Raw genomic sequence first — 16971 nt, 5'->3', positions numbered from 1 at the left:
TAAATTAATTTAATTATTGCTATCACTTGCATGCTAACCAATCCATACATTTTATGAATGAGAAGGTTTCAGCCCTGCTGTATAATGTCATTTATAAGGGAGCAGAATTTGCTTTGTCAGGTTAAAGCAAATACTGAAATCTCTACCTTTATACTTCATATAGGCAAAGATCACAGAGAACTGAGCAGGTGAATGAAGTAAGAGTGTGTGTGTGTTACTGTACAAATTATTATGCCATGAAATTATGCAAAATATGTTCCCAAAGAAGTCAGAATAATGATCTTCTGTAGTTCTGTATAGACATGTGTAAAGGGGAACAGAGGAAACTCATGTTCCTGTATTCATCAATTATAATAAACGTTTGCTGGTAAATTAAAACCTTCGAGCAAAAAGAATTTTACGATGTGTCACCACCTTTGTTAAACTTGAATCTTTACAGGAGTACTGAATATTCCTATCTGCTTACAGGTACATTTTCAGTGTTGCTTACTTTTTCATGTGAACAATGCTGCTTTTCTGTGTTTATGCTCTTTCTCTTATGATAATGATCATTATTGTAAGAATATCAAATCTAGTTGTCAAAAAATTTCTAGTGTCAGAATTAAAGGTGTGTACGCATATGCTTTATTTTACAGTCACTACTTCCATTTTCTGCTTGTGCCCTCTCTCTCAGGACCCTCTCTCGTATTGAGTGCGCAGAATAGACTGTGCCAACATGATGACAAGCTATTCAATATTTTAGTTTATTTTAATTGTTCAGTGTATAGCCTTAAGCCTTATTTATTACCACTATTCAAACCTTGTTCTTACAGCAATATTAATTTCCTGTTGGCAGTTCTGTGGTGCTCATCACTACGGTATTCAAATACTTCACATACGCTGATGTATTTCTCTTTGCAATAACCCTGGGAAACGATGGGGGTATTACCTCCATTTTATGGATGGTGAATTCACGTACGTACAAGTTAAGTGAAAAATACATGTTAAACTTGGGCATCTAATTTGAACTGATCAACACCTGACTTTTTTCAGAATATTTCAAACATTTGTGCGATATAATACTAGGAATAGCTCTCACTGACTGAAGTTACAGCCCTGTAGGTTTATAAAAAGGCAAAAAATAAGAAGTGAGATTATCATGTGGCATCAGTTGGCTGTGAGCAGTTTCTAACATCTAAAAGTTTCTAACATTTCTAACATCTAGCTGAAGAACTTTTGATAGCGGTAGCAAGCTATCATCTTCTTTTTGAAACGAACACTGAAAGGAGAAGAAATCCATGTATTGCTGTTGGGTTTCACAAATGTTAACTGACAGCTTCCCCCCAACCCTTTCCTTGAAGTTGACATCTTTCCCTGCTCTAGTCCCAGTTGCTTTCTTTCCAAACCTCAGCTTTGCCCAAGAGCTTTCCTCCTACTTAATTTCTTCTTTCTGAGCTTTCCATTCAAATTCTAGTCATCGTACCATAGCAGTCTTCAAGAGATCTGATCTCACTGTTCCTGCTCAAATTGTTCTCGTGTGCTCCCCACTTCTCTCCTTTTGCATTTTAGTCTGTTTTAATGATTCACCCTCGCTTCTTGTTTCTGATACCTTCATCTGATTTCTGTCCAGATGATTTAAGCTGATCCTCTCTCTTTTGTAGCAGTTTAAATCAGCCATCTGTCTTCTCCACTCTGCTAAAGTGCCATTAAGCAGAGGTCTTTAGGAGTATAGAAGGAGGAAACCTCTGGCTGGAAGACTCATTCTCTAGCGCTGTCCTTGCTGGATGAGTACATGTAGCAGCGAGAGCAGAGACCTGACCGCTGTAGCCCTGGAGTCTTCTCAGCCTCTTTACAGTGTGGTGCCAGCACTTTCTGGTCGCCCAGAGGCCTCTGAGGACTTGCGTGCGTTCGGTTTGGATGCAAGACTGGCATAAAGGCTAATGCTCTGACAATTTGCAAATCTCTTGTTCCAGCAACAGATAGGGGCCCTGAAGCGTTTTAGAGGAAAAGTCTCCAGCAACATATGTAAAACACATTGTCCCTAACATAATCCTCAGAGATGACTGGGTGAATCTGAATAACCCTCCCCGCTTCCCTGAACACCCTGAGGTAGAGACCTGGTATGAGAGTTTCATTCCAAATGGTTAAAATTTCAGAAAAAACAACCAAATGTCATTTTACAATAAGGAATGTTTTAAGAAGATTAGATGAATAGCCTAAGTGATATATCAGCTTCCTACAACTTTTCCCTGAAAATAATGCTTTCAAAAATAATCTACTTTTTGAAGTTTTGTAACATTCAATTTGTGATCTGAGCCCTACCCTCCTCCGCCAGTAACTAATTTATTCTGCAACCCTTTTCCCAAAAAATTTCTAGCATAATCCCTGTTACATGGACCTGATTAGAATGACATTTCTGATTTGATCAAAATGATGAATTCAAGTCCTGTGAGGTGTACACAGCTATACACACGCATGCATATTTCAGTTTGTGAGTTTAGCCATGTCTCATCATGTAGTCCAAAGATAGCTATCTATCTCTACCCAATAATAGAGAATTGAGTTTTACAAAGCTTTTATAGCTTGCCCTGCTAAAAACATTTGTTCAAAGACAGTCAGTTAATATTCTAAGTGAAGTGTAATGAAAGCTAGGAAGGAAGACCCTGGATTGTTTTCCATATGTTTTATTTTTTTGTCCTGCGGATGGACAGATATAAATCTTCAGTGTATATCAAATTTAAAACTGTATGTTAACAGATGTAAACTTCATAAGTTTTTAAAGGATATTAACTTCTGTTTCAGTGTGTACTTAGAGTTGCCCGTTATAAAATTTAAACTCCTTTATGATCTACTTCTTTTGTAAGTTTTTTAGGCTTTCTTAAAATAGCATTGTCATTCCCACATCACCATATGTACACAATTGCCATACTACCTTGGCATTTGTCTGGGAAGCTAGCAAGCTTCGCTTTCTATTCCCATTCTGCTTGCTTCAGCAAAGGTGCTATGACTGCTTGTGTGTTTAAGGACCCCAGATGCTCAGCTCCGGGATGAGTGTCTCCAGGAGCAACTGGACAGCTGTTGTCCTTCCTAGGATTTACAGGTAGATTTTTCCCTCTGGGAGTGGTGCAAGTTTGGCTGGTTGGCACTTTGTCCTGCTTGTCTGGTTTGGATTTGAAGGGATATGTTTTCAGGGTGTGCTAATTCTGGAGATTAAGTCCTTGACATAGCACTTGGAGGGTACTACATTCAGAGGCTGGTTTAGGCTTGCTTTGTAAATCCGTGCATTGGTTAATGTAATTTCGGCATGTGGTACATACCAATTGATCGACAGTGTTAAAAATATACGTGTGCATGCGACTCAGTAAAAGGTGTGATGTGTAGCCTGAGGGCTTTTTAATTTACAGGTAATGTGATGGTGGTTTCTCTGTTTTCAGCTGTGTAGTGATTATCATGTGCTATAATTTCAGTTTTACAAAATAGCCAGTGAACAGTCATATTACAATCTATTACATTAGTGTCATACTCGCAATATTCCACTAGCCTGAACAAATTCACCCAACAGTCATTTTAATTGTATACCAAATAATTCACCTGCTCTGATAGAGTGTTATGACAAATCCTGCCCAGTATCTCCTTGTTTCTGAATCGGACATTATCCAAAGTTTACTGAGGAGTTCTGTTTTGTTAATGCATTTGGATGACACACATAATCTAACCAGGGAGTATGAATCATTCTTTTGGATTGCCCTCATTTGTTCAAAACATATTTGATGGTTTGAGAAACACAGTATTCTAAAGAACCTGTCTTAGCATTTGTGGAAAAAAAAAGAAAAAAAAAGTCCATTCCTGGTAGAATCAACTTTATTTGTGATACATGGTATCACTGAGAAGAGTGATATCATATAAAAGAATACAACAGTCTGACTTTTAATTTCTATTACTCAGACATCTAAACTTACCTGTAGTTTTGTTGCAGCCTGTCTCACCCTGATTCCATTCTGAAATTGTGATTCAGACAAATATGTTTTTCGATGCAGCATCATACTTAAGTTGCTATGCTATGCACTAACCCATTTTTATCTGCATTGATGTCCTTGGAAAGGATGCATTTAATGAATATAAATGTAATTATTCCCAAGAGTACAAGGATTTTTTTTTTATACTGCTGGCTGTCCTTCCTATAGAAAGCACTATTTTTGCTAATAATTTCTTTAAAGTTAATACTTCCCATTAGCTTGAATTATTTATGAAATTAAGCGTGTGCTACCACTTAGTGACCAGACAAATGGAGAAAATGTCTTTGATCTTCAGTTTTATTAGTTGAGTTATGGTCTTAGAAAGTGAAAATCCCACATTCTCTGTGTTGTGTGGTTACTAAAAGCTACAAACTGATACTATAATGAACAAATTATTTTGCTCCTGCAGATTTTAGCATACTTCTAAAAGGCCTAGCTAGGGTTCACCTCAACTATTCCACAGTTACTTGGCAGACAGCCATGGTCCCAGTGGGATAATAGGAGACCCATCACCACATTTCCTCCTTTGAAAAGCAACACTACGGAGGAATTTGTTCTCCTGTTCGTTTTTTCTCTCCTCCATCTCCATGCTCTGAGGAAGGAAGTAGCTTCTGTTTGTATTTCTGTCTTGGGCCTTCCATCAACCCTAAAGCTACTTCCTTCCTCTCCTGCACACTTTGCTTAAGATAAGAAAAGCTCTTCTATTTCACACCTGTGTTTTATTTGTCTGTGTTTTTAAACTTTGTTTCCTGACACTTTTCCTCAAGGGGAATGTAGTTTCTGAACACACACCAAAGTGGGTTCAGACATCTTTATGTTCTTCTAGAATATGGAACTCAAACTTACCAGCTGTAATGCTTTCCTTCCATCCAACCTGCTTTGCAGCTTTCTGAGTTACCAGTTTTGTGGTAGCCCTTAAATCTTTTTAGTTTTTACTTTGTCTTCTGTTTTCCAGACTGCTGAAATATTTTATAAAAGATGTGTTGTAAGAAGTATTCAATATACTGTTCTTATGGAACTCCAGGGTCTTCAGATCACTTTGAGGTATTCCTAGGGGTCGTGCATGATGTATTAATAATACCAGGGAAGGGCAGATGAGGCTACCAGCAAACCTATCTACACCACTCTTATTAGTTTTAGGAGTTTGTGCCAGTAAAACTAGCAGGAGGAAAAGAAAAATCTATACATAGAAGCAAAATTTCTGCAGTCTTCCTCTACCTGAGGATTTTTCCCATGCCATCTAAGTACAGGAAATGCAATGTTCCAGTCATGGCGTAGAGGCAGTTTTGTAATCTGTTATGACCCACTGGAGTTAGAAATACTTGCTTTTTTATACACCGGAAGGGGAAAATGATCACTGTTTGGCTTGGAGGGCAGACCGGCTTCCAGGTTAGTAGGTAAGAAGATATTGGACTTGAGAAAGTCTGATGATCTTCACTAAGAGCCATGCATTTTGATTATGAACCAGAGTAAAGTCTTGTAAAGTAGTAAAAATTAATCACTGAAAAGCCTAATTTATTAGAAGCAAAACTATTTGACTCGGGTAAGTGAATGCCCATATATTGACCTTATCTCAATTAAGGAGTAGAAAATTCTTTCTTTATTCACTTGGATAGAAACTTTAAATACTACTACTTGTTTATACTTGAAATTACTTTTAATAAATCTGTTTTCATTAATTTTTTTTCTTGACAGTTCCTTACTTGTAGACTATGCATCTTTGCTGTCGTACTACTAACATTAAAGTTGGTGGCAATTTTTGCAGTGTCCCACTGAAATCTTTTAAATAATCCACAAATTGCTCAGTTTCTATATATTATGCCTTGAAACCATTGACACAGAGTGTGGTACTGGCTTCAACTCATCATTGGGTGGCTGTGATTAACCCACGAGCCGCACAGTTGTGTGTGTGTGCCTGCTCCCAATCAGAAATACACTTTTCACTGGCATGATGTAGTGGCTGCGTGCAGCATGAAGGATTGTGGAAATGTGTCATGAGAATGTGACAGAGGAAACACGACAAGGTACAGGGAAATACAGATGCACATTAAAGGTGAGAGAGAGAGGGAGATGATGGAGAGTACCCAGAAAGAAATGTAGGGGAAAGAAGAGGGGGTGAAATAGGGGGAAACTTTAAAAGAAAAAAAAAAAAGAAAAAAAGGAAAGGAAAAGATATACATGCAATCTCTGTAATTGTGGCAAGAGGTTGCTATGAGAAACTATTGTGAAGAGCATGGAGCTGATGAAGCCGGCCTTAAAAAAGAATAATGATGATGCTGAAAATATTGTTAGAGACAGCATGGATGTTTCATGCTGTGCACTTTGAATCCTAGATAAGCTATTAAAGTGATCCACTAGTTTTTTCCATTGATGAAACATGTAGGAAATATTTTTGTTCCATCCAGCGTTCCCCAACCAGTGAATACAGTCCCGCCAAACAACTTAAGCAGCAGTATCCCTGAGCTGACACTTGTCTGAATATTCACAAGAGTACTTACAAATATTGCCAAAAAGAAAGAAATATATTAACAGCTTGGTTCTCACAGAGCATCTTTCCAAACGAATGAAAGGTCAGGACATGAGAATATCTTGCTGCATTAGGCAGTACATTAGCAGATTTTGCTCTTACACAATGCTAAAGTGAAATGGTTAACAAGGGATCTTGGCATTTAAGTGCTCGTAATTAGCCATCTGGGTTTCCTATCAGAAAACTGTGGTTGGCACTAATGGGTGCCCTGGTTGTCAGTGTCAGCCACAGGTCAGGCCTGAGCGGGGCGTGGAAAGCATTAACCGTACCCTTGCCGAAGAGGCACTTGCGGAGTGGTTCAGCCAAAGGTAGGGCTGAGGGCCCAGGGCTGCCAGCCTGATCCTTTTTGGAAGCATTGCAGACTCCTCAAAGAGGTCTACAAAACTGAAATTTAAAGACAGCGTATTAATGGAGATGATGTTTGCAATGTTTATTTTTTCTTTAAGAGATAAGGCTTAAGTGCTTTGACTGTGTTTGGCAGAAAATAGAACCTATTTCAAACTAAAAATACAATGTATTGTTTTGTATTTGGGGAAGATAGAAAAAATGACCGAATCATAACATTACCAATTTCATATGTTTGGTTAATATTGCAGGAGATTTTATTTTTTTTTTCCCCCTTCCTGGCTGTTTGCCCAGAATGAGAAGAATGCATAGTGAGATGATTAAATAAAAAGAAATCTTCTTGGTTTAAAATCCTTTTTTATGAAACCATTTCTACACAAGGGTCCCTGTCTTACCAGCTCACACACAAAGCTGCGGTTGACTTCAGTGAGTGTTCTGCTGGCAGGAAACACTTACAGGTTGGGGGCTCCTATTTCCTTCTGTATTTGCGTAGGGAATGGGATAGCAGAGAAGAGTCAGAAGGAAAAGAAAAAGAATGTACAACTTCCCTTCTTTATGCTTTCGACTCTGCCGGCCTTTATTCCACAGACAGTCCACGGCTCAATGAAATTAAGTTTCTTTTTTTCCTTCTTTGGTAAACTCAGCCTGAAATTTAACAACTACCAGCTGACTTTTATGCTTTTTCTTCAATTTTATTTTTAAAATTCCTTTTTGAGTACTGTGGACATGATTAGAAGTCAATTTGTTTGTGGTTGCAGGTTTCTGACTGGAAGCACTGGTGGTTCGGGGTGAGAAGGGTGCTGTTCCTTACGTTACCCTGAAGCTGTTCTTTTGTTGCTTGTGAAATGCACTTACATCATAGATCATGCTGACTGCCACGATCCTGCCATCTCCTTGATGCTAGCCTAGTGTCCCTGTCTCTTCTCGGGCATCAGAGCTGACCTACACAACAAATAGTCAGTTCTTTCACTAGGTTAATTCTCCGTGCAGAACCCTGAACTAGTTTACTATGCAATTGCACAGTGGAGCCAGGCCAGATGAAGTAACCAGCGATGGAAGAGCGAGCAGAATTATGGCTTCTCCAAGTTACAGTAACTTAAATTGCCAGGCAGCTACACCTTCAATATTAAGATGGGGGGAATAGTGTAACAGCTTAAGCAGAGTCACCAACTTTTCTTTCTCACATTAATTTACAGCATCCAGCTTGTTTGCTGGTTTATTAATTGACATGTGATAGCTGATCTCATGTTGAAGACCTGCTGATAGATGATGAAAAGTTGGCAGGGATTTAAAAAAAAAAAAAAAAGTGGTAGCAACATGTGCTGATAAAATCACATTTGAAAAACCCACTAGATGTTGTTTTCAACAAGTTTTGACTTGCATTTAATTATTTGGATGAATATCTCAATTTATTTGTATTCTAGCACAGCTAATGAAATTATAAACACTTGCATCACAGGAAAGTTTGATTCTTTCAATAGATTTTCAAAGTATAAAAGGCTACAGGCTCAATTTTGCAACATTAGTCTGTCTGCACTTTGGCAATACAGATGGTTCTGTTCATGGTAATACACCGTGATTCAGATGGGGTGTCTGAAGCTCACACAGTACCTTCAGGCTTGACCACACTCCTTACTAATAAGCTACATGCAGAGAAGTTTCTTTTTAACTATAGCATACCCTAAAAAAGATTCTTTGTGCTGCTGTGTTACCGTTTCTCAGATCAGCTTATTAGTTTGGATTCCATTTGGGTTTTGAGAGGTGTAGAGAGGCAAGATCTAGCCCTAATACTCTTTGGCTTTTCATGCAAGTTGGGCTTTGCTCCTATAAGTCCAATACTTCTTTGTCATACTTATTTTCATGTAAATTTATTTTTCATGACTGGAATGGAAAGGAAGAGATCAGCCTACTTTTTTTTGTCTTATGTTCAATGGTTACTTTCATTGATGCTCTCATCCTTTCTCTTCCCCCACTTTCACGTTATGGTTGAAGGCTTGGAAATGGCTACTGGAGGTTGACTGCTTAGTACCAGTTTCTCCTGTATCGCTAAGATAGTTTCTAGACACTTTGTGCAGCGGGCTATCATTGCCTCACTGGCACTTATATATATAGGGGGGGTGGGGTAGGGTGGGTATACATATATATATATGTATGTTTTGCTGAATGCTACTTCTCTGATGTCTTGTTCCAGATTCAGGCCTTTATTTTTGCAAGTGAAAATAAGCTTGCGAAAAGGCTTTACTTTTCCAAAGTGATTTGTGTAGCTTTCAGTGTCTGACACATCAATGGATCTTATGCAGGTCTTGAGTCCTGGCTATAATTTATACAATATTTGTCACATGAAAAATCATCTGAGTCACAGCAACCTTTGTATTTTCTTCTGAGTGAACAGAGCCATGGGCCTGCCTGACTGTGGAAGAGCTGATATGTAATGTAAACAAGTCTCAGGAAGATGGGAACTGCCTCTGTGACTTTTCACTGCCATGAGAGATCCTCAAGATTAGCTATCATAAGGTCTCTATTCTGCAGAGGTACTTTAAAAGGTCAGTTGGGGAAAAAATCCTCCCTTTTCTCTGAGAATACATATAAATATCCTGTAAGCTTGTTCCCAGTTAAACTGATGGTAAAAGAATGACAGATTCTGTTGAGTGAGTTGGTCCGTGTCCAGTCGTTTCAACAATATAATTGTAAAATAACCATATTCCATTGCAAACATATTTCTGATCTCAGTGGAGACAGAGGTCTTTGTCATCTTGTCGAGGGTACTCTTAAGAATTCACCCCTACAACTGTTTTTCATATCTTTATTTTTCTGCTTTGTTTTTCTTTAAAGATTCACAAAATGCTGCAACCGGTGCCTGTCTGAGAAAGGCCTCTCCCTTGCTGATGGCAATACCATTGGATATCACTTAGCAGTTAGGCTAAGTCAGCAGAGCTGGAGGTTTACAAATTGACATTTACATAATTTTCTTTTGTGAGTTTGTGTACATTGGTCTTTTAAATCCTTAACAATAGGTAATACAGGAAAATCTATCGCATTATGTTTTGCAGTTCTGTTACTGTATTGTGAAACCTTATTTATTTTTGTAGCAACCAATTCAAAAATGTGATGGAATTGGCTCCTAACAACTTCTTAGATTAATATTTTTCTTAACAGATATGGTTAATAAAAATATCTAACAAGTGTGTCAAGGCATGTGAGAGATGTTCTTCATAGCCCTTTAGTACAACAGAAAATCAGAGTGTAGAAGTCATCTCATTATATCTTCAACTGTGTTCATAAACCTGTGGGGTTTCTCTGGTTTGTTTTCTTCTGTGTAAACTTGTACATTTGGGATGAGCAGCTTCAGCACTGTAATCTACTTTGAACAGTAACGTTCAGCAAAAAATGTGGTTCTCATAAAAGACAGTCTTGAAGTCAGCTTCCTAAGGCGGTGTTGCTAGGATTGATGTGAGCTTTCCAACACTACATTCACTTTCCTCTCCCCAGCTACACCATCACCTCAAAATTACTGTTAGCTGTCTTGTTCTTACTATAATCTATGCAATTTTCTAGACCTGCTTTCTTTAATTTCCTCATGCCTGTTTTGTTTGGGGTTTTGGGGGAGGACGGAGAGGGATGTGTATGAAACGTTTCCTCTGTGGTCCTCAAAGCAAGTGTGGGGGTGAGGAGAGCTAACATGAGTTTTACAGATGTGGCTGTGCTTGGAGCACTGCCAGCTCTTCCCTTACCTCCGCAGAACATGACAGCTCTCACATGGAGATCAATCTCCCATAGAAGTATGAAACCATCTCTGATTCATGTGTGTTTCAATATGTATCTAGGTACATCAAATACAAGTATTATGCTATGGCAAAGCCAATCTTATTAGTAACAAGAAAGTTACCTCAAGCCTTACCGATAAACATAATGCAAAAAATGCATATTCCATTCAGAAGTCAGTTTAAAATGTCAGACAAGGATTTTTCATGATATTTACCGATGCAAGCTTTATTTCATGACTCTGTGAAGTGATAAAAAGGGTAATTAAAGGTACAACTGTAAAAACATCAATGACTAACATATTGTAAGAGGAAAATTGGAGCTTCAAAATGGAAAAACTTACCCATCCATTCTGACTTACAGTTGATAATGTAATAGGTTTACTGGTTGTCAGGCTGCTGAGAACCCTTATTTCTAAATGCTAACCTTGTTTATTAAAGGTTTGCCTCCACAGGAAGTGGTAGACTTGAGCAAGATGACCAGAAGAGTTAAATCACTATGGGAGTATTAATTGAATATGCTTTGCTTCAAAATCTGAACTTCTAGAATAATAATCCTTCAAAGAGCCAAAGCAAGACCATGAATGTTTGTTGTATGTCTTTTTAATACTACAACATATACATTTGCCTATTAATTCTTCTTGTGTAGGATCTTTTCCCTTGTTCCATCGGTTCTTGCAGAGTTAAGCACACATACTTGATGTTTTCAGTTGAGTTATATTTTCTTTATATTAGAACATTCTAATGTAGAGAAGGCAAAGAATATTGTTTTCTCTTCCAAATGTAAATCTACTTTAAATAACGTGAATGAGAAAAATTACCTTCAGTAGTCAAAGAAAAGGAATGGATACACTCTGCAAAGTATCACTTGGGAAAATAAGTAGAGGTGCTTCAGGGCATAAGCCAACAGCCAGAAAGGTCTGTTGTTTGTGGAGTGGGGGGGGATGAAGAGAGTTTCTAACAAAGAGAGTTTTCTTCACAGTGAAGAAAAATTGATAGCCTCAAACTATCCCCAGGTACTTTGAAACTTGGTTCAATATTAAAATTGTAGTTTTCCCATTGTCAGATTTAAGTATATGTAAAGACCATTGCGAGCTCTGGTTTCCTTTGGGAAAGAAGCTACATCAGCACTTGTATTTGCTGATCTATATTACAAATCAATATTTTAGTAACCGTAAGTACAATACAATTCTAGCTTTCAAGAAAAGAATTCTTCAAAATGAGTCGTGATTTTTAAAATACAAATAAATAAGAGAGCCATAACTTAAGTTGACAAAAAGTGAGAAATTAAGTTCAGATGCTAAATCTGTACCTAATTGTCCCTATAAATTATTTCTCTCCTATAAAATCTGGTATTGTCAGATGTGAGTTACAAAGTCATTTGTTATAGTATGTCAGCCTTAAATGTAATTAATGTTTTGTCATTCTGTTTCACAGTCTTGAATGCTTAAATCGCTATTAATTTTCAAATTTATCTTTCTCTATTGATTTTTCACAAACATAACTGTTATTTTTTGTGTCAATTAGACATTCTATAAAGTATAGCCTCTCATCTCACATTAAATCTTTTCCCCCCAAACCTAAAGCATAATGGAAACAACACACCTTTTGGAATGCCATTTACGTTCTGCTGCAGACTTAGATTTTATTTTTTTTTCTTCCTGAACTCTTACAAAGATGGGAGTTTTTTCCTTGGTTGATTGATGGAGCTCTGAGTTTCATAAAGATTGCATTTCATATCTTTTGCTGGTGTTTCTAAATCTTGTTACTAAAAATAAGAGCAAGAATGAAAGGTGGTTTTGTCAATAATTTAGTTATCACATGCATACCAAGTCTATGTATCCAGAATGCTGTTTTCTAGATGGAGCGTGTGTGCATGTGTTTAGTATGTATACTTAGGCTATATTTGTACAAAGGTTGAAATTAGTCTTGGGCTGAGAAATGGGTTTAGGGATGGGTCTTTTCCTCTTCCCACAGTATAGTAAGTAATTTATTGTTCACTGTCATCATCTAGTGTTTCTATACCTCTCTTCTGTCTATATGTTCTAGAACTGACTGCATGTGTCTGTCTGTGTGGACATACCATGTTCATTGATTTGGTCTTTTCTAGCAAGTACCTGGTAGTGGGACAAATTGCATAAGAGACAACTACAGGAAAAAAAAACTACACAAAGTGAGTTTTTGCTTTTTACTTTTTTTTTTTCCCAATAGAAATATACCTGTATTTATGTACATGAAGACTCACAGCCAATAATATATGTTTTATTGTGTTAAATGGCAATGGTGTTGAAATAACTTTCCTATCGTGTTAAATTATTGGGAAAATTATTGGTGTAAAGACTATATCATGAGTGGAAAGCTTTGATCAGCATGAGCTGGGATGGGTTTGCTACTTGAGGGGAAATGGAGCTGACTTCAAAGCCAATTTACACCAGAGGAGGAGTTATATGCTGATGCAAGGATCATTGGTGCTGTTGGTGTGTATGTGCAAAGAGCTCTCGGCTCACCCTGCTGTACCCTGGGCGTTTACCAAGACTGTGTTCATCTGGGAGCATAATTTCTCTATTGCATCACCAGAGAGAGATGTAGCTCCATAATTTGACTGAACTCTTAAGTGTCCTTGGGAAGGATGTGTATAGGGAATTCAGTGGCCTTTTTCCTAGTTAATAGGCTAAATTGGGATAATTTTGACTTCAGAGACTTTCTCAGAACTGCTTGTGGTTTTGGGGTTTTTTTGTTTTTTTTTTTTAAACAATGTCTTTTAACTTGCTAATGTATTTGTACCTCTGCAATGATGACTTTGCACTGATCTTCCTCATTAGGTATTATATTAATTATACAAGTGTCCTTAGTTTTCCTCTGTCTTTCACCGCATCATCTGCAGAGACAATAAAACGCTACTGAAAGGCTCTTAGGATGAAAACTGAGAGGCACACTCAACACACAGTGTCTCCGCTAGAACTTAAAGCAAAACTTATTAGTAGCGTTAAAAGCATCTCCCTATGGAGATACTGACAGGAAGGCTGATCGCTCTGGATAGGTAAGACCTGAGGAAATTTCATTCATGTTTGGTGCGTGTAGTTTATATACAAGCTGGTTACCTATTTTATCCATCTTTATTCTTTAAAGTAATGCTGATAGTGTAACTGTACTTCCTACAACTTCTACATTTCCTCCTGCAGTCTTTGTTTTCCCTCTAACATCTATGTCTTTTTGTGTATTTATCTATTACTGTATCATAAACCTTGCTTGTAGATAGTAACACTTCCTAGTAGTTGAGTAGGAAGAGCGAGTGAGCCATATTTGTTTCTACATTGCATACCTTTGTTTTAAATGTATCATAATTTGTGGTCCTACTTATTCCTACAGTATGTTAGTAAACCCTGATTAAAAGTAAGTCTTTGTTAAAATGTGACTTTTGATTTGCAATAAATCTTTTCTAAATGAAACATGACAATTTTTCCTCCAGCTATGGCTGGCCCTTTCTTTTAAACACATCTTCCTTGTTTGTCCTTTGTTAAAGTGTGATCAGAGTAAGTCCCTTGAGGTTGTGTTCATTGTGAAAGTTATGTCTAACAGAATTTGCTTTTATTCTATTTTGTACAATATTAAAATTACATTTAGTTATTCTGAACATGTTTTAATTGACATGAGCTGAGTTTTATTGTATGCAATTATATTTTCTAATACGTAAATGCTCTCTGCATGTCAGTAATAGCAGTTTGGTATGGTTTGTTCTTATCAAACACTGGTATTGAATGGATTTAGGTTTTCTGCATAATTTTTCTGATAAATACCATGTAGGACAATACTAATTTGAACTATAATAATGTTTAGGGGGTTGCTAATTAGAATATTGAAAAAAAAAATCAACAATTGAAGCAATGTTTTTAAACAATGTAAAATTAGCAACATATAACTAATTATGTTAATTGTGTTTCTGTTCAAGAGGATATTACTAAGTTTTTGAAACAGAGCAGAACTGAAAATTAAACCTCAAATAAATATTTCCTGAACATACTTAATACAGAAATCCATTTAGAGTTATTTGGAAATCTAAATGTACAGCCAGCAGAGACAGAGAGTTCACTAGATCATATCTAGAGATTATGTTTTATCTGATCTACAGAAGCTGGGCAGAATCCTTCAGGCCTTGCTATAGTGTGAATGCCAGTCAGAAAAGGTTGGCGTACATTGGACTTGGATAAGGCATACATCAGTGGCTTTTCTTTCTCTTCAAGTTGTGGTCATTAGCAACAATAAATGAGCATTTTCAGGAGCAGTGCTTGTATATATAGCATCTGTAATTTTGTTGAAAAAACGGATAAAGTGAATTAGCTTGGACATTTTTTAGAGTAGCTGTTTGGGAAATGGCTCACTGATTAAACAAAAATAAGAAGTAATGTGGTTTTCAGTTGGTCCAGGTCAACTCTGTAGGAAGAAGGCTGTTTAGTTAGAAATCAGGTAAGTTGAAATTTTGAGCTTCATCTCCACTGTTTTATTCTCACTGCTGAAGTTTTCTGAGGGTACTTACCTTTGTCAGTGCTGCAGCATGCAGGCTTTTATTGTAAGGATAATATAGTAGAATACCCATTCAGCTGGAACAGCTAGAATTGCTTTTTCGTACTTTTTATCCTATCCACTTTATCCTATCCACTTTTATCCTATCCTATCCTATCTTTCTGTTTGGTTGTTTTGGGATTTTTTTGGGGGGGGAGGGGTCATCCATGCCCTCTTTTACGTCAAAAGACAAGTTCCTTAATCACGCTTTGTCTCTTGTTTTTTATTTTTCTCCTGTATCTGTGCGTTTCAGACTTAGTTTCAGTCTAGTTCTTTAATAATTCAAAATGAATGTTCAGTAGCTTTGCTCTTGTTTAAAGTTTGTGAATAAGTTAGGTTGCTTTCACAGTGTCCTAATTATCGATGCCTTATATTTGGCAAGCCCACCTCTGTAAGACTGTGTACATGCAATTCCTTGTCAATGAGGTGAGAGCCTCTATATCCTCTATATCCAGCTGAGGCCAGGTGTTGTGCATTAACATGTAAATAGTGCAATTAGTGCCAATTATGATTTTAAAAGAAGCATTAAAATCTACAGGAACACAGTTTGTCACCCATATTTTTTTGTGTTTTACTACTTTAGCTTGGTTTTTTAGGCATCTGTTATCACTTTCATTCTTGATTACTCTAGGGCTTCAAGCTGATGTTTGCATCCCACCCAGGTCGGATTGCGTTTAATCACGTCGTGTGACCTAACTCTGTACTTTATTACGTATCTAAAGGGCATAAGGTCTACTGCAAACCTCATAGATCACAGGGAAGCTGGGGTCTTCTCTGTTGCAGTTGAGTATGTGTGTGCATATACGCATCAGTTAGGAAATTAGCTGTGGGGAGAGTATTTAGAAGAATGGTAAGTCTTCTGATAAGCCAGTTTTAGACTTCAAAATAAAGCTTTACTAGATTTATTCATTGACAATGCACTTCATGCTGAGGATGTGCATCTAAATTTTGTTACTACGGTCACTGGTTGCATGTTTTTCTGTGACACCGGAGCGCAAGTCCCAGTTTCTCTCTTTGTTTGTTACGTTGTCACATACTTTAATAAAATGCTTATATATAGTACATGGCTGTGCCGTCAAATGTTACTGCTATTGAGTAGACTATTTCAGTGTGCTTGCATTTGAGCTCAAAGCAAGCTAATACTGCTCATATCCTGATTAGTGTGCTTAAAATTTATGAGAGTTAGTCTACTTGGGCTACACCTCCACAGAAGCCTGTGCTTCTGCAATGGTCTTGGTGTCCCTCATAGGTCCCAGTCCTCTGGTAACCTTCTTCCATTGCCAGAGAGCTCTTCTCTACCCAGCGATAGTTGGGACTGGGACATAAGCATGCTATGTGGCAGGCTGTCTGAACATTGCCTCTTTAGATACTTGTGTTTGCCAAATTATGCACAAACTACTAAAAGAATACTTTTTGTCAGGTACCACTTCATATAAGAAAACCACTATGTATGGTAGTACGAGCGCTGGCCCACTGTTTTGAATGGTTAGATGTCACTTCTGTTCAGCTCCACTCCAGTATTGTCCCGGCTCTTCAGAAGGCTTCAGAATCTTTGACTGGGACTCTCTGGATGCTGTTGCTCTTGCATCTTGTGTCTCACTTTCCACTTGTGGCAGGAAATTTTGCTACTTCTTCAAAAGTATGCTGTTGAGAATCTGTTTTAAGTATCTGAAAAAAATTATTGCTTCTTCATCTTTCTCTAGCCCATGAGGCAAAAGATGGTCAATTCTAAATAAAACGGAATAAGGAATTTGTAGTGACATTTGCATTTATACATGTTTGC

General features: G+C 37.4%; 1 protein-coding gene across 1 annotated transcript in view; it reads left to right on the top strand.

Annotated features, from left to right (window-relative positions):
* The window catches only part of LOC104167891 (teneurin-1-like), a gene marked incomplete at its 3' end in the record, with an annotated part of 162577 nt that overhangs the window by 19079 nt on the left and 126527 nt on the right, over positions 1-16971 (top strand). Inside the window, exons 3-4 of the mRNA XM_009708288.1 lie at positions 66-79; positions 15172-15195. Of these exons, the coding sequence (XP_009706590.1) occupies positions 66-79; positions 15172-15195 (38 nt within the window). The remainder of the gene's footprint in view (positions 1-65; positions 80-15171; positions 15196-16971) is intronic.

The sequence above is a fragment of the Cariama cristata genome, unplaced genomic scaffold (genome assembly GCF_000690535.1).
Source record: "Cariama cristata isolate BGI_N322 unplaced genomic scaffold, ASM69053v1 scaffold6799, whole genome shotgun sequence".
NCBI classification, from domain to species: domain Eukaryota; kingdom Metazoa; phylum Chordata; class Aves; order Cariamiformes; family Cariamidae; genus Cariama; species Cariama cristata.
This window is presented reverse-complemented; position numbering and strand designations above follow the sequence as displayed.